The sequence below is a fragment of the Hypomesus nipponensis genome, chromosome 5 (assembly GCF_054491055.1).
Source record: "Hypomesus nipponensis isolate SF chromosome 5, ASM5449105v1, whole genome shotgun sequence".
Lineage (NCBI taxonomy): Eukaryota > Metazoa > Chordata > Actinopteri > Osmeriformes > Osmeridae > Hypomesus > Hypomesus nipponensis.
In genome coordinates, this window is record NC_140365.1 from 3,574,579 (window position 1) to 3,593,184 (window position 18,606).

General features: G+C 48.8%; 1 protein-coding gene across 1 annotated transcript in view; it reads left to right on the top strand.

Moving 5' to 3' along the window:
• gabra3 (gamma-aminobutyric acid type A receptor subunit alpha3) overlaps positions 1 to 18,606 on the top strand; it is a 47,179-nt gene that overhangs the window by 9,792 nt on the left and 18,781 nt on the right. The window contains exons 4-5 of the mRNA XM_084698727.1: positions 5,537 to 5,757; positions 17,223 to 17,305. Of these exons, the coding sequence (XP_084554853.1) occupies positions 5,537 to 5,757; positions 17,223 to 17,305 (304 nt within the window). The remainder of the gene's footprint in view (positions 1 to 5,536; positions 5,758 to 17,222; positions 17,306 to 18,606) is intronic.

Sequence of the window (18,606 nt, forward strand, 5' to 3'; positions counted from 1 at the left end):
CTACATCAAGGCTTTGTCATCTAATTGCTGCAATTAAGAGAGGAGAAATTATTAAATGAATTCATCCTTAAACGGATGGTATAGTGAGGGACCTCCCCTTTAATTAATAAGCAATACCACATTGTCTCGCGTTGTGATTACTGTTTAGGAGTACTAAGGGAAACCTATTATTAATTTGTCTTTGGAACCAGTCTAGAATCTAGAATTTTGAATTCCCATAGGAGAAGAGTCAAGCCGCAGGTGGACGAACACAGCAGGAGAAGTTCCTTTGGTAGCGTACACGTACACACTTCAATTATTCCATGTTTGGGTTTTGTACATTACCTGTTGTTTTGACAGCGTGTTTCAAAACATGTCAGTGTGTGTCTTAGAGACAGGAAGGAGCAGGGATGGGAAGGACTGTATGAAGCTCTTGCGATGCAAAAGCCTTTCATCAATATGGAATCCCGTGTCTGATTGTGACTCGCTAGCGAGCTGACATTGATTCCGTGGCTGCAGATGTTTTGGAGTGTTCGGGCTCTCCTCGAGTGCTCCCCGCACCAAGCAACGTCAAGACTTGCACGAAGAGATGCAATGATTTCATCTCGGGAGAGGAGCTGAGTCTAGCAGTGAGCTTTAGCGAGGTTCAGTCTTGCTTATGTGTGCAGAACTGAACGAAACGCAGCATACTGCATGGTCTACTGAAGGTTTGGAATTCGAGTAGCTAAGAAGCAGCCAAATAACGAGGGTGCAGAATGCGAGGAGCTAAAAAAAAAACGAGGCCGTTTGCTGGGGTTGAATAAAAGGTAGATCACAAAGTTGGAAATGCGCTACATAATTTAAGGCACTTAGTCTGATGGGGTGGTGGAGTTCCACCACAGCTACAAAGCTAACTACCCCGGATGCTCGGATTTTCTCCAATTAAACATACCGAGACACTGTTTAGTTGACACTGCTGTTGCACTGTACGTTCTAACACAGCATTGTTAAGGATGCGGTTATACATACGGGGACTGTATTATGGAGGCCAAGTGTGATCCATATTGAGGTTAAATGTTGGGCCCAGTTAGAGTAAACTAAGATGTTGTTCTTATTCAACAAGATCCTGTTTTAACATCTCAAATCATAGTTTATTTCTGTTTGTTTACATGTCATAAAGGGCTTTACAGACAGTAAAGCTCATGAAGTCTCTCCTACCCCCTGGAGTCTATCCTACCTTCATGGAGTCTCTCCTACTCCCTGCAAGCCATGGGGTCTAGGTGTGTTTTCTCTTCCCATGCTCTGTTGATGAGAATCAATCGACCCCTCCCTAGGCGCCCCCTCCCTAGGCCCACCTGGTATGTGGTCTTTGAATCAACTCTGCCACTTGGCCTTGTGTGTGTAGATTTGCTCTGCTTACTTCCACTCCCTTAATTGTTTTTTCCCCTCCTTTTTTTCCCCTTCCTCAAGTGAATCCCCCTCCTTGAAAGTGGTTGGTAGGACCAAGCCTAACCCAGCACACCGCTGTGTGTGTCTGGAAGTTCATGTTCCGCATGGGTTGTGCAGGAGGCAGGAAGAGGAGTCCAATAAAGAATTGGGATTTATTAACAAAATACATACAAAAAAGATTCAGAGGCAACAGGTAGCTAGTTGTGGCGGCGGTGTCCACCTAGGACTTGGATAAGTCCAAGGCACACAGTATTCTGTATGAATAGCTGCTAAACACAATCTATACATTCAAAAGTCACCATATGGCACCCAATTTAGCGCTATCCCTCTCTCTCTACAGGGATCTGCAACTTTGCAACTTTGCAAAGGTGCACATGTTGTTTAGCATATCAGCGTATTTCCCTGTGTATTCATCTTTTTGCTGGTTCCACTGGGTGTCTACTTCATAACTAACACCCTCTGTGTGATATAATTAACACAGATGAACGACTTAAAAGGGTTGAGCTAAATTCTTAAAGGAGGGGGAGAAGAAAGCTAGTTGAAAAGAGAGGGGCGGTAAAGAGAGGTTGGGTTAGCAAGGAGAGAACGGCGTCAAAAAGTAATTAAAATGAAGCAGAGACGTACCACATGGGGGATGTGAGCGAATGAGACGTAGCTTCTAGAAGATTCCCTGGAACTGGCGCCTGGGTTTTTTTATCACACACGGGCCTACTCTAGTCACGTGTCTTTGTTTCTGCTTTTAAGGTTTTCGTGTATTATCTTCTTTATACTGAGGAGCTTTGAGCAGGGAAACTAGTTCAAACAGGGGAACAAGGGACTGGGTAGGAACAGCGCAAAGTTGTAGAAATTGTGTGTGTGTTAGTGTGCTTTTTTGTTCTTCCCGTCTGTAGCAGAGTTGTGTTTGGTGAGAAAGAAAGACAGGCTGTAATGATGTTGATGATAGACAGATAGATGTTCTCTGTGAGCTGAACAGACCTCTTATGATTCGCAAGGCATCCTAGTTATCCAGCTCACGCGCAGTTACTAAAGGAGTCTTGAGTGGAAGAAACTCAAGAGTTGAATCAGAGTGTGGTTGTTATTGTATTTTACTTTTCGTTCCATCCAAAACATTTCTTGAGGTGCCGAATAAAATAAAGATCCTTCAGGTCAGGAACATTAAAATCTAGGCTGCGCCTTTGCGTTCAGGGCCCTTTCCATGCTGTGAGCTCATCATGTGCTTGTGGTGTGTTTTCCGCTGGTACGGTTAATCAGGGAGATGTTGCTCTTTTGCAAACACGCTCACTGCTCCTCTCAACGTTGATGTGAGTGATAAATAAAGATGTGGACTTCAAGAGATTGTCTTGTTCAAGCATCACAGAAGCTAGGCCAGACATGGAAATGGCTTCTGTCTACACATAATGAGTCTTGGCTTTCTGCTTTCCGGTACCTAGAGGCAACACATTTTCATGCATCCTCTTTGTTTGAGTCTTAGTATTTCTATAGCTGAAAACACTGTGGCAGACAGAATTAGCCTATTTTCGATGCGTAATCCCGAATCTCTCATCTGTAATTAGCATTTTCCAGACTGTGAGTAATCATGCCATTCCTGTATGCCTCACGTCTGTTCTGCTTCAACTGGGCTGATGGTCCCTTCCAGCCTGGGTAGTGTACAGTAGAGGTGAAGCAGGAGAGGTGGTGCGTAGGACGGGGAGGTGGGGAGAGATGCTGGGGAGGTGTTGGTGTGTGTGGGGTTGGGTGGTGTTGGTGTGTGTGGGGTTGGGTGGTGTTGGTGTGTGTGGTGGGCTGGGTGGTGTTGGTGTGTGTGGGGCTGGGTGGTGTTGGTGTGTGTGGGGTTGGGTGGTGTTGGTGTGTGTGGGGTTGGGTGGTGTTGGTGTGTGTGGGGCTGGGTGGTGTTGGTGTGTGGAGGTCTGGGTGGTGTTTGTGTGTGTGTGGGGCTGGGTGGTGTTGGTGTGTGTGGGGCTGGGTGGTGTTGGTGTGTGTGTGGGGCTGGGTGGTGTTGGTGTGTGTGGGGCTGGGTGGTGTTGGTGTGTGTGGGGCTGGGTGGTGTTGGTGTGTGTGGGGCTGGGTGGTGTTGGTGTGTGTGTGGGGCTGGGTGGTGTTGGTGTGTGTGGGGCTGGGTGGTGTTGGTGTGTGTGGGGTTGGGTGGTGTTGGTGTGTGTGGTGGGCTGGGTGGTGTTGGTGTGTGTGGGGCTGGGTGGTGTTGGTGTGAGGGGGGCCAGGTGGTGTAATGGTCTGTGGTGGTCTGTCTGTATCTGTGAAACTATTGGGGAGGAACCCAAGAAGAACACACACATGTGCGCACACACCACACACACACACACTCACACACACACATTCAGATCAAAGCCCTCTGCTGGAGAAGCAGGCCAGGCGGTGGTCTTATTCCCCGCGCTAAGCCTGTCCGTGGGGCCCCAGAACACGTACAGTAGCAGAGCGCTCTGTAAACACTCTCTAATCTATGCAGATGGGAGACGCGTTCCTCGTCTGAGAACCGTCATGTTGAGTTAGATCACACAGTGTCTGGTTCTGTTCCAGCGTGGGATCAATGCCGTCAATACAGGCCACGTGGAAACGGTAGAACAATTAGCAGGCCTCCTAGAGGGTTTATGCGGTGTTTGTTCCTAGATGGGTCGGTTTTAAAAGACACTGTATCCAGGCGTGCTGTGTTGTGCTGGTGAGCGGGATGCAGTGCGCCTGCCAGCAGCCAATCAGAACTGAACTGAACATGTGAACAACCCAGTGTTTATGATTCAGAGTTTTGAAACAAACACAGGCTCGTTTAATGATGACTTCTAAAATGCAGGCTGCACTAATGACTGAAAATGACTTCTATACCGAGTACTCACTGGTATTACAAGACTAAATTAAATAACTATACTGTACTAGCTTATACTATATGTAGATAGCATCCAAGTTACAAACTAGTAGAGAGTTGATGTAACTTGGTACAGAATAAAGGACTACTCTTTCCAGATGGCATTCCAACATGTAGCCTACCGTTTCAACACGTACAGAATTCAGAGCTTGCAGTAAAACATCAGACTTGACCTTGGCTGACCCCCCAAAAAATCCTAAAAACTGAAAATGGAAGCTCCACCCTGTTTGGATGGTCGTCATGGCGATGTTTAATTGCTCTGGAAAATCCTGTCAGGAGTGGTCGGACGCGACTAACGACAGTTTCCCCTCCCGAGCCGAGGCCACCGACAGCAGGGCTGTTTCCCTCCGAACTCTGAGAGGTTTATTGAGGACAGTGTCCCTCGTTACGTGTGTGGCAATATGGTCAGAGAGATAACTCTTGGAACAGGCATGTTTTGCCCCGCTGGCGACAGCTGTGAAAACCCAATCATGGGTGTATGAAGTCTGAAGGATGCCTTAAGGATCTCCCAGTGACATGGCACTTCCCCCCCCCCCCCTTCCCCCTTTAAAATAAAACGCATGATGAATTATTGACTTCCTTGCTGGGGAGGAAACTGTATTCCTCTGGTCGCCAGGGTAACATCTGACAGGATTTCTCAAGATAGAGAGGTTTCATCTGGGTTTCATCTAAAAGTTATATGGGAAGATGGTAAATGTAAGATGAGGACTAGAAAATAAAACATTTTGTTTTGCCTTGCTGAAAAAAGTTCAGAAAAATTCCTTTAATGTAGGTATAATGTTGGCTAACATTGATATGTAGTCATACGTGGAGAGGGAGAGGTAGGGGTGAGAAGAAACGAACATAACAGGTGTACGAGTTGAAGACTTTCTCCAACCTTTGAAAGCACACAGGAACTGACCTATTTAAAATGAGAAAACTCCAAGAGTTGGAACTTTAATAACTGTAACTACAATTCCCAGTTCGCAATGTTGAGACATGTCTGCAGGGTTTCCAGGGAGTATAAAAGGGTATTGTTTATGTCCCCCCCCCTCCTCACACACACCCGGCCGCTATCTAAGCTGGCTAGCCACCATTTCGAAAACAAATTACTCACACTGTGGGGACCAACGGAAATATTTGTAACTCACAAATCTAAAGGTTAACTAACCTAACTGCGTGTTAGCAAACCTAACATTGCGATGTTAACCAAGCTACCTTTGCAGCGCCAGCCTGTGTATTCCTGCTCACCTGTGCCTCTGTTCCGCCCCTCAGGAGTACACCATCGACGTGTTCTTCCGTCAGAGCTGGAGGGATGAGAGGCTGAAGTTTGACGGGCCCATGCAGGTGCTCCCTCTGAACAACCTCCTCGCCAGCAAGATCTGGACGCCCGACACCTTCTTCCACAACGGCAAGAAGTCGGTCGCCCACAACATGACCACGCCCAATAAACTCCTCCGCCTGGTGGACAACGGAACGCTGCTCTACACGATGAGGTAAGGCTAGCTGAGTGACTTCCACAGCTGTGACAGACATGCAGCTGGCCCGGCTAGCACTGAAACCCCTCTGTGGCCACCCTCACCTGATTAGCTGTCTAGTGTCAGCTGAGGTGATGTGTTCATCCGGCCTGACTGCAGTGAAGCCTTCCTGGAGCTCAGCCCTGGGTCACAAGCTTGTTGGAGGACTGGCACTATGATGTCACACAGGAAAAGAGCACGGCTATTGAACTTGGGTCAGTGTCACACATGGCACTATGATGTCACACCTGTACACGCTATGGGTGTCAAATGTGGCTCCGTGTCGCACACATGGAACTACGGATGTCACACCTTTACGTACCACAGGTTTGGAACTTAGCTCCATGTCACAAACGTCGGAACAGCAGCCCTATGATGTCACACCTGTCATTTTGAAGTGTGGAGCTCTGTCAGTTTGACCTACATGTCACATTCAAGCGTTATTAAAAATACTTTTATCCGCTTATAGCCCAACTACGAGAATATACACGAGATGAGGTTCATATTATGTGTGACAGAATAATATTTTCAGGCAATTGCATGATGATTCTAGTACCTTCTATCATCACATCATCGAGTATTGCTCTTGAATTGCTTGACATATAACCCTTAATCAAAACTCCAATTCTAAGTAGGCCTCTTCATTTGGCTATGACGTTTGTCCACAGGGACTTGGCTGATAATTAAGGTAACAAGCTCTCGGTAGAGTTAATTTGGCGGTGGATTTCATGCTGCTTATTGAAAGGTTGATAGAACTCTATCCTTTCCCATGCGGGGATCTCTCATGAATTCATTTGATGTGGCTGTGATTCTCCCGAGGCTAAGCATAACATTTGAATTGTGGATGGATTAAAAAAAACGTCACTTTTTTTTTTTTTTTTCGAGTTAAGATGGCGTGTGGCAAGACGAGTTGTTATCGATGACTTCCGGGCTTTCTGGAATACAGGGGAAAAAAAAGAACTAAAAATATAATGTGAATTCAGGTTAATCTGGGACATTTTTTGGCGTTCATTTTCTCATCTGAGTTTCCTGACTAGTGCCCTGACCCTTTCTGTGACACCAATCACGTTTTTTGATTTCAGTCACATGACATCCTTGCTAAACCTAGGGTAAAAGTTCTGTGAACTAGACATTGTCATAGCAGGGAATAAAACGCTCTGGAATTTAGGTGTCCCACATTACTCAATGTCCCAGATTACCCAAATTCACCCCACGTAATGCAGGAATACAAAAGTGAACTTTGGACATCATACAGGTCCTAAACAATCGCTTGTGAATGTTTCAAGAGGAGCAACACCATTAAACGGCGATGAACGCACGTGTCGATAAAGGGAAAATGTAGCTCTGCTTTTGGCTGCCTCTGCTCGTCGCAGTGTCAACTGACAGAGGCGCGTCCACCAAGACGCTCAGTGTATCGCTAAAGACGTCATCGTCTTCACTCCTCAAGTCAGCGTCCCTCCGCACGCGCACACATCACCTCAGAGCCCACAGTCACACACAGTCTCAGCTGCCGCCTTCCCTTACACAACAAAGCCCAACGCTTAGCTTGCGTACAAGTTCATTCGACAGGGTTGAAAAGTGTTGCTGTGGCACGCAGCACTTTAAGGAGCCTCCGAACTTCTCTCCTTGTCTGGTTCAGGATGGCATTGTGGTTTGAATGGCCGGGCGGAGGGCCGGGCAAGGTGGGGGCCAGGAGACGGGGCTGAATAATTGATCCCAGGCTGGATGTTTATTGGTGTTTTTCAGCGGCAGGAATCTTCTCTCTTGAGTGCCCTTGGTGGTGCCTGCTCTGTCTTGGAGACAAGCTGAAGTTGTTTCCAGCAGCATTTTATAGAGAGTGACATTATGTTTTCATGAATTAAAGAATACTGTGTTCGCAGTCTGCCTGCGGTTAATGTGACGCTTACAAAAGATAGATTACACTGAGCAGGCCCTTTCCTCCGCCCAGAGAGCAGAACAAGAGGAGCCCTCTCTGTCTATACACTGTATTTAAAGATGCATACACTGTATACCTTTGCCTATATACACCATATCAATGAATAGCAACACATCCTGTAGTCATGGTGTAAGTTCTACAATGTGACAATATGTCAATTGTATGCACTGTACTATGTATAATTAAGTGCTGCACACGCACATAACATAATATCTACACCGAGACCTCATAGTGTGCTGTCATCCATGAAATGACAAGGTGCCTTCAGTGTAGTCACGTCGCGGTGTTGTTCCAGAACAGCAGGCTGCAGCGTCCGTAACATGACTCTCTATTTGCTCATATCAACGTAGTGAATTAAAATGTCCCAATGTGGGTTTTCAGCGTAATCGACTGTCCTTAACCTTCGAATACCACAGACTTGTCTTCCTCATTTCTGTTTCTGTCAAAAACATCCCCAGCTTCAACTCTGTTTTGTGTGCTGAGTGGAATCTTCTGGCAACGCATTGCAGTGTCAATGAGAAAGCCAAAGAAGGATTTCTTATAAAACCAAACAAACTCTTTCTGTTTAGTCAGCACTTCAACAGACAGGAGCGGGCGTCCTGCGAGCCGCTAAAGAAAGGAAAATCAATATGCCAAGATACAAAAGCAGGACGGGAGATACCGGTTGTAGTTTTGTTGGGTGAAAAAGTCTGAATGTTGCAGAATCATCAAAGCCAAGGCCAAAACCAATCAGCAGCAGGCCTCCCGGTACCATAGTCACGGTTACCTGGCATATTCACATCTGATTGGCTGCACAAGGACAGGTCACCGATGTGTTTATGCGCCAGCCAGATGGACAGTTTGTTTGGGTTCTTTTGTAGATTGCACAAAAAAGGAGTAAGGGACGTTTGGCCAGCTTATGCTCAGCTATCTACCTTCATCAGACACATGCAGGCACTCAAGTCCAGTCATCTATAACTCCAATGAATTTCATCTAGAAGAGACTTTCATCCAAGGTCGAGGAGAGGTGGGGGGTCTTCTCCTGACCTGCAGTCAATTGCTCTAACACTGAGCTATACCCAACATTTAATACATATACTGGATAACCGCTATGGAATTAGTGTGTTAATGGTCTATTTACCTTTAGTGACCTCATCCAAGGTGCTTTAGTCGCTGTTCAGAGAGCCAGCGTGTTTGCCAAACTTCCTTCCTGTGGCTGGCTGGCTGACGAAACACACCCACCCACACACATACCCAAACACACACACACCCAAACATCCAAACACCCACAAACCCACATCCCCACATCCCCAAAAGCAGCTCTGTGTCCTGTTGTTGTAGCAACACAGCCCTCGCCCCTCTCCCTCCCTCCCTCCCTCCCTCCCTCCCTCCCTCCCTCCCTCCCTCCCTCCCTCCCTCCCTCCCTCCCTCCCTCCCTCCCTCCCTCCCTCCCTCCCTCCCTCCCTCCCTCCCTCCCTCCCTCCCTCCCTCCCTCCCTCTCCCCCCTCCCCATCTCCCAGCTGCAGATGTGCTTGAGGAAGCTTCATCCATTATGTGCCATCGTCCAGGCTGACAGGCGAGGAGAAGCCCAGGTGGAGATGCTCCGCCGCCGCGGCGCACATGCTGCAGGTATGGCACACATATGTTCCATGTTGGCAGGATGGATGGCGGTCCCGCCGCTTGAGTGACGCCTCGTTAAGGCGCCGCGTGGTGCCCATGCGAGATGACAGATCTTTTTAGGAGCGTCGCCGGGCGTGGAGATTCACAATCCTCCTCCGCGGCTCTGAGGAGCTCGCTTAAAGACCAGGGACTGTCACCTCATAACGCAATCTTTCAAAAGGCTGCGGCCGATAAGATTCGGTGAAAGGGCGTGTCTTTGCCGCGCGGCGCTCGGCTTAGTCCTGATCTCCGTCCTGGAGCAGGACTTGAAAGCGTGAGCCCAACACAGGCTGCTTTGTAAAGCAGTCACGATCTGTTTCCTCCGCCAGATTGTCCTTTTTAAGTTGGAGTTTCTCTCTTCCTCACGTTCGCATGGAGGCCTGCATAGGGCCCAGGCACACCCCTCAGTACAGGGCCAGCAGGGGTTGGGGTTTAATTACACGTCCTGAAACGTTCTAGAACTGCCCGTACGAGCCTCTTGGCGGGAGGATGAACCTTCCGTGGCGTGGAGTGGGGGCGCCCTCTCCTGCCAGGGCGGGGTCAGAGGTCAGGCTGCTCCGGCAGTGTGGCTGGGGTGTCTGAGAGGGGAGGTTAGCGGGCAGGCCTGGATGGTGGTTAGGACCAGCTGAAAGACACACAGATGGAGATCGACATTAATTGCTGCCTGCAAATAATTGTCACACATAGGGATCTTTAGGTTCCTCCTACCGCCTTGATGCATAATGTCAAACATGACCGGAGGGCGTGTTTGTTTTTGCTCTCGGGTCGGGCCTGCACAGCGCTGGTGTCCCAGTGATTTAGTCACCTGTCAATGACAGCCCACCAACCAAGAAGTGGAGCTGCAGAGCTGTGCCCTTTATCAGAGTCCTCTCTGCAGTCCCTCAACAGCTGTCTGTCTGGCTCATTTAATTAGAGGGGGAAAAAGGCTGTTTTAATGTGGAGGGAGGAATTCTCATATTCCCGAAACAAGCAAACTTAACTTGCCAACGCGTTTGTCGAAGATGAAGCTGTACCCGTAGACGTTCCAACTTGGTTGTTGTTATTGGTGCACTGTGCCTAATCAAATACAGACCACTCCTCGACTCTAACCACGGAAATACGGTTAGAACTACGCACTTCTGATCCGTTCATTCCTGCTGTTCACTCCGTAGGCTTTGGCTGTATGTCGCTTCAGATAAAAGCAGTTAAATGAATAAACGTGTCAACGTTCTGCGTTGCTTTTCAGCAGCAGAGGTTTCCCTGCTTTAAGAGCACCCTAATCCCACTGAGGAGACGTCTGATCGCGTCCACGCCTGTTACTGCATCCTTCGCAGAAAAACACCAAGTGTGTAAACTGGTTTATTGTCAAGTGATTCAATTACGTGTGGATCCGGTTATAATTTCGGGAGGGAGGGAGGGGGTTTTGAAATCACAGTACTTCTTGGAAACATGCAGCTCTGAAATGTGGACAAGTCCTCCTAACTTGACCCACCAGCCAGATCTCCAGTGACTCCTGATGCACACACAAGTTTGAATTAAATATGGACCTGCAGGAATGAGGAACAGTCTCTGAGGAAAACCACATTCATATTTTAACCAGGCAGCATCCCTTAACTGAACACTTGCCAAGTGTTATTTTCCATTACATTCTCCTCCATAATGGAATGCATTCATTTAGCTCACGCTTTTATCTAAAGCTAAATACAGGGGGGATTTGAACCTGCAACCTTTTGAGCTGCCGTCAAAACATTACGCAACACCTACAGTTGAATCAACAGCACTCGGCGACGCTGGAGATTCCTTCCCCTACCGTATGCATGGCTTAAAATCAAGAACAGAGTAGTTTGATCACTTCTTACATGACACAAGAGATGAAGAAGGCTTTTCTCTTCACTTAAATGAGCTGGAATGGAAGCACAGGCACCGCTCATAATTGTGACATGGTTTTGTCATCTGAAACATCAGAATTGATTATGATGTGTGAGTTTGTGCCCATCCTTGTGAAGGATTGAGTACTTGTTCATAGCTCGCTAGATAGGTCTGAGTCAGCAGCAGCCCTTCTTGTAATGATTTTTAGCCCGCTGGGAGTCAATTGTTTGAAAGATACTTACAGTGATGGAAGACCTTTTAAACATCCTTCAGCTGAGCTGCTTTTTAAATCTGAATCAGTCGTCTCCATCTTAGATTTTAACAGGTTTGTCAATGTTTCAGTGAATGCTGATGCTCTATTGCATATTGGGCCTTTCATAATATCGTTTTATTTTTGACCATCTCTTCCTCGTATGTTAGGATGGCTTTTGTTTGTTTTTGTTTGTTGTTTTTTGTCTTTTTTTTTATGATGGTTGAATAACAGCCGCAGTTTAACTTGGGTCAAACGTGGTTTCAGGTCCACAGGAACAGCTTCTGTGAAGTATTTCTAGTCCAGCTAAATGGCGAAAAGAACGACAAACAGCATCGTCCTCCTCGTAAGAGAGGGTCCTAATTGGAGCCTCGGGCTTCGTTTTAATGATGTTTGGACACTCAACCAAAGAGCCTAGGCTTAATATTCATGTTTCTTAACCGCAATTAACACAGCTAAAGATGAGCATAAACACACAAAGACTCTTCAACTATGTGTGAACCTGTGAAAGAGTTCACAGACAATGCAATTGGTGGTCAGAGTTCCCCAGTGTGACAACAGAGTGAGAACCGAAGAAACGTACTTAGCTTGTCCAGTGCAGTTTAGCTTTGAGGTACTGTACATAATGGCACAGTACAGTAGCCATGATGCACCAGGAAGTGAAGTCAAACTGCCCTACAGATGCTTAACCTGAGCCATAGCTTGTTTACTGATTGATGACCCCCAGGGTGGTTTCTATATTTTAATGAGCTTTTATTTAATTATACATAAAGTGTACGTATATACAGTACATATATACATGTACCTCATGTAGAAGGCCTCATTAGCCGCAACAAAGTTCCTGCCCTCAAAATTATAAAAAAAAAATATATATATATATATGTGTGATATATATATATATATATATATATATCATTTTTTGCGGGCAAGCTCTTTGTTGAGGCTAATGAGGCCATCTAAATGAGGAAGGTTTTGAATGAATGACGGGGGAGGCGGGGGAGGAGGGGAGAGAGCCTTTCACATCACCTCTCGTTTTGGCACTGTGATGACTGACACGTTCTTTAACAGGACATTTCATGCTCTGTTAGATGCTTGGTCACCTTCTAATTGGGGTGGCAGCAGGCTACTGCTAAGACCAGCTATGCTTTACTCAGTAGTGACCATACAAAAAGAGACTCTGGATCCCGCTATGTTTTTATTGAACAAGGTTTTAGTAAATGGGTTTAAAAGTATTAACTGACTGAAACAGGAAAGGAGATGTGATTATTGTTGAACTCTGGATGTAATCTTTTTACCTCTCTCTGGGATTTCCTCTGTGCCTGCTAAGATTTGTATCCAGGCTAAGCCTAGTCTTAGAAACCAGGAGCAGGCAGTTTTTTTAGGGTGCCCTGCCTTAGCTTGGATGGTGTACTATGGAGGATGAATCCTGAATAAAGGTGTCTTCATTTAAATGAATACATTTACATTATCATTTAGCAGACGCTTATCTGGAGCGACTTACAGCAAGTACAGGGACATTCCCCCCAAGTAGGGTGAAGTGCCTTATCCAAGGACACAACGTCATTTGAATAGTTACACTGACACTGAAGAGGAGAAGCTGATGGACTAAAAAAAAAAAAAAAAAAAAAGGGGTCTGTGGTGGTCTGTGATACTATGTGATGGTCTGTGATGAAGCAGGGTAATTGCGAGCCTTGTGTTATTGTTTACAGTAGGTCCATCATGCCCCTCTCTCTCTCTCTCTCTCTCCCCTATTTCAACTATGCATATTCCAAAACACAACTGAGCCTAATGCAGCAGTAAATTAATTGTGCAGTGCGTTGAGCGTTGCCGAGCGGTTCTGCGCTATTCCTTGTTGGTAATGGTAATTACAGTGATCTTCTCGCCGGCTAATTGCTGTTCGTTGTCATGACTGTGCTGAAGGCCCTGTTGACGATCCAACCGCCCCACTGCATCAGGCGAAGGAACGGGGGGAAACATTTACATTTAGCCATTTAGCAGACGCTCTTATCCAGAGCAACTTACAGAAAGTACAGGGACATTCCCCCCGAGGCAAGTAGGTTGAAGTGTCTTGCCCAAGGACACAACATCATTTGGCACGGCGGGGAACCGATCCGGCAACCTTCAGATTACTAGCCCGACTCCCTCACCGCTCAGCCATCTGACTCCCAAACAGGGTCTCTGTTGTGGCCGGGGGGAGCTGGGAACCTCTGAGAGGATTGTAATATTATGAGCCGAGGCTGCAGCCTTAAAGCCCAGGGTGGAGCTGTAAAATCAAAAACATAAAAAAGTAATGACTTTCCTGATCCTTTGACCCCCCCCCCTCTCTCTCTGGGTTTACCTGGATGCACTCGCGCGGGCCGATTGTAGCGGAGATGACACCTTGGTGGCAGGCTCGTGGACGTGGCGTCTCCGTGGATACGTGCCGGTTGACCTTGAGGAAAGGGAAATTTGTCGTTCAGCATTTGACTGATTGGATGTCCCGTTGGCAGGTGCACGGGTCAGTTACCAGCCTTCCATAAAACTCCAGAGCTGGTGTGCACTCCATCTTTCTCTTGTCATCCCTCCTTCTCCCGTGGGGGTCCCGGAGGGGGGGGGGCTATGGTTGCGTCGGCATGGCAGCATACATCTCCGTGTAACTCAATGTCCAAAGTAGCGATGGAGGGGAGGGAGGGAGGGAGGGAGGGAGGGAGGGAGGGAGGGAGGGAGGGAGGGAGGGAGGGAGGGAGGGAGGGAGGGAGGGAGGGAGGGAGGGAGGGAGGGAGGGAGGGAGGGAGGGAGGGAGGGAGGGAGGGAGGGAGGGAGGGAGGGAGGGAGGGAGGGAGGTGGAAAGATACAGAAATGGAAAAAGAGAATGAGAGCAGAGAGAGACCGTGTGACGGGAAGACAAGACAAACAGAGACTGGGAGAGAGACTTAGACAGAGACTAGGAGAGAGAGACACACACACAAATAGAGAGAGAGAGCCAGTGAGAGAGAGAGCCAAGACGGAGACAGATATAGATATAGAGAAAGGGAGAGAGAGACTCATTGATCATGATCAGTACCCAGATATGATGCTAAGTATGATGAATGTCCTGGAAGGTTTCTCACTCATCACAGGCACCCTTGGGCACAGCGGTGGACGGGGCCGGTGTTAGCGTCCGACGCTGTCGTTTGTTTTCCAAGGTGAAAGCTTATCACCACGCAGAGCCAGGGGCTCTTGATTGACAGGGTGACAGGCAGACCAGACGCTGTCTCAGAAGCTGTGAATCACCCAAAGAGACTCGCTACAAATCCAATAGAGCTCCGTCGATACAGGCTCCACTCGTGAAATTGCAGGTGTAATAGGAGAAAGTTCAGGCTCAGGGAGATGGTACCATGCCAGCTGAAACTTGAAGAGATTGAGAGCTGTGTGTGGGTGCGTGGACTGAGGGTGTGTTTGTGTGTGAGTCACGGGGAGGAGTGGGTGAGGGGTGTTTTGGTGTGGGTGGTAGTGGATGGGAGGGATGGGTGGTAGTGGATGGGAGGGATGGGTGGTAGTGGATGGGAGGGCTGGGTGGTAGTGGGTGGGAGGGCTGGGTGGTAGTGGATGGGAGGGCTGGGTGGTAGTGGATGGGAGGGCTGGGTGGTAGTGGGTGGGAGGGCTGGGTGGTAGTGGATGGGAGGGCTGGGTGGTAGTGGATGGGAGGGCTGGGTGGTAGTGGATGGAGGTGAGTGAGGATGCATACCTCCCAGCCCGCAGGCCCCCTGGTGGATCTGACACAGTGACGAGGTGCTGGTGGCTCGTACCTCGATCCATGCAGCTGTTTTTCTGGAAGCAGAGAGGATGAAAGGAGAGGGGAGGGGCCGACGGGAGAGGGGAGGGGCCGACGGGAGAGGGGAAGGGCCGACGGGAGAGGGGAGGGGCCGACGGGAGAGGGGAGGGGCCGACGGGAGAGGGGAGGGGCCGACGGGAGAGGGGAGGGGCCGACGGGAGAGGGGAGGGGCCGACGGGAGAGGGGAGGGGCCGACAGGAGAGGGGAGGGGCCAACGGGACAGGGGAAGGGCCGACGGGAGAGGGGAGGGGCCGACGGGAGAGGGGAGGGGCCGACGGGAGAGGGGAGGGGCCAACAGGACAGGGGAAGGGCCGACAGGAGAGGGGAGGGGACGGCCCCACGAGGCCCTCTCCACTGTGGCTCTGGGGCCAACAAGCACAACAAACACAGGCGTACGTACGCACACACACACAGACCTATACACACACATACGCATGCATACCCACACACAGTCCCCCCCACACACACACACATATGCACACAAACACCCGCCCTCCAACACACACACACGCCCGCACACAGGAAAACCATTAATTAATGTCAGCTGCAAAGTGTTCCTCTCCTTCCAAGTGCAGTTAATTTGCGAGGCCAGAACATCATAACCATTATGTTTAAAGATTACCCAGAGGGTGGAATCTTTCATCTCATTAAGCACTTCAGGAACATGGAACTGAAGAAACTTTAGGGGAAATGTAGACATTTTGATGGCAGTGTCAAGCCCAGTTCTCCAAATCCCAGCAACATATTCCCAGTCCACTAAAGCTCTAAAAGAAAAATTCTACCTGTTTTTGTCACAAGAAAACAAAGCAGATCGTTTCATGCTGCTCGAGGGACTTGAGGAAAGTACACGTTTTTGGTGCCCAGGTTAAAGATATGCCATTCTCAGAATATGTCTAGTTATGTATGTTTATGATATAATGCAATTTAGCTTTCATCCAAAGAGATGTGAGGGAGGGAGGGAGGGAGGGAGGGAGGGAGGGAGGGAGGGAGGGAGGGAGGGAGGGAGGGAGGGAGGGAGGGAGGGAGGGAGGGAGGGAGGGAGGGAGGGAGGGAGGGAGGGAGGGAGGGAGGGAGGGAGGGAGGGAGGGAGGGAGGGGGGAGGGGGGAGGGGGGGAGGGAGGGAGGGAGGGAGGGAGGGAGGGAGGGAGGGAGGGAAAGATAGTTAGTGGGAGGGATGCAGGAACGGAGGGGGGGGGGAGAAGGCATGGAGGGAGAGAGAAAAATCTGCACTGATGGGAAAACTGACAAATCGCTAGCAGCCCAGACACACCAGTCTGATTCAGCAGCTTGTCAGGCAGACTCACTACGTGACTGCTAGTGCTGCCTGTTCCTCTCACCCTCCTCCCTCCATCACCCCCTCCTCACCCTCCTCCCTCCATCACCCCCCTCCCTCTCTCTCACCCTCCTCCCTCCATCACCCCCTCCCTCTCTCTCACCCTCCTCCCTCCATCACCCCCCTCCCTCTCTCTCACCCTCCTCCCTCCATCACCCCCCTCCCTCTCTTTCACCCTCCTCTCTCCATCACCCCCTCCCCCTCCCTCTCTGTCACCCTCCTCCCTCCATCACCCCCTCCCTACCCTATTCCCTCTCTCTCACTCTCCTCTCTCCATTCCTCCTTCATTCTCCTCCTCATCAAAAACCCAAATGTCAGGTGAGCTCTGAACTGTAGATGATCTCACCTCAGATATCTGGCAGAACGACCTTCCCATCCAGACAGGACGTGCTCAAACACTCAGTCAACATCTCTGTTTGACTTCCACCACCTACTTCACAAGATCTTGTGTTTGTTGACCCATGAGCACGTCACAAAGCGCAGCTGTAAACACGGTAATAACACGGTTTGTGTTCATGCTATGTGACCAGTGTCAGGTGGTGTGTTTGTGTCATTTTAAGAATTGCTTCTATAGAGACTAATTGTGACTTTTTCCTCTCTTTCTCGTTTTTCTATTTTTGTGTTTCCCTCTCATCTGTCTTCCCAGACTGACCATACATGCTGAGTGCCCCATGCATCTGGAGGACTTTCCCATGGATGCCCATGCTTGTCCTCTGAAGTTTGGGAGCTGTAAGTTTCTCCAGACCCCCTCTCTCTCTCTCTCTCTCTCTCTCTCTCTCTCTCTCTCTCTCTCTCTCTCTGTCTCTCTCTCTCTCTCTCTGTCTCTCTCTCTCTCTCTCTCTCTCTCTCTCTCTCTCTCTCTCTCTCTCTCTCTCTCTCTCTCTCTCTCTCTCTCTCTCTCTCTCTTCTCTGTCCCTCCCGTGCTCTGTCTCTAACTCCTGTTCGCTCTCTCTTCTCATGTCTGTTTCCCGGTCTTTTTCTCAATTACTGTCTCTCACTCTCCTTATTCCTCTCTCTCCCCAATCTCACCCCCTCTCTCACGTTTGGGAGCTGTAAGTCTCTCCAGATAAGGATTTGTACGGTACAAGACATCTTCATTTGAAACAATGATCCATTTGTGCTCCCCTGGCCCCCTGCGTATATGGGTAGAAGGCCAGAATCAATTTAATGTGGCCTCCAGCCTTGAATGGACTATGTGAATAGCATGTAGAACACAAAAGAGGATTGTGCCTTGGTCGTTAATTCTTTTCCTCGTCAGGGTTTGTAAGAGAAAGCCCTCCCTCCCTCTCTCTCTCCCTCCCTGCCTCCCTCCCGAACATCTCCCTCCCTCCCTTCCTCTGACATCAGTGTTTCTCTCTGGAGATGACCAGGAAAGAGGGGGGTCCACACATAATTATTATTCCTAAAGATGATAACTGTGCCGATGACATATTAAAGGTCAGTGTGACACAGTGGCCAGGATGCTGTGAATAAAACATCAGCAGGCCACCAATAAGACAAAAGCTGTGCTTTCAGACTAGGGGGGCTGATATTGGCAGGGTTGGAGCACAATGGTCCTGACACTTGAAGCTCCCGCTCTCATCTGTTTTCATATCAACGGAAATCCGGCTGAAAGCTGGTGAACAATCGCCATCCTCAAGGCAACGGGGCAAGGGTTGGCAAGTAATTAGCGGCCTTTGTGGAGGGCTGTCGCGGCACGCGCAATTTTGTGCACCGTGTACGCCCCAATCTCTGCTATTTTACGTTCATTTTGTTTTCGTTGGAAATGGCACAGCAATCGCGAGCATTATGTATCATTTATTGTCGCCTCAAGACCTGAAACTCTCAAGTTTTCACATCCGGATCAGCTAAAAAGCGTGTGGGGTTTTTTTTTGTCTGTTTTTTCTCTTGAGGTTTAAGCGTCGAGGTAGGATTTGACGGTATGCATTGAGGAAATCTCCGAGGCGCAGTGAGAGAACAATGCATATGTTAGGAATCTGCTAGCGTGTTAGGTTTCACGTCATTTACATGTTCCAAACCAGGTCAAAGCT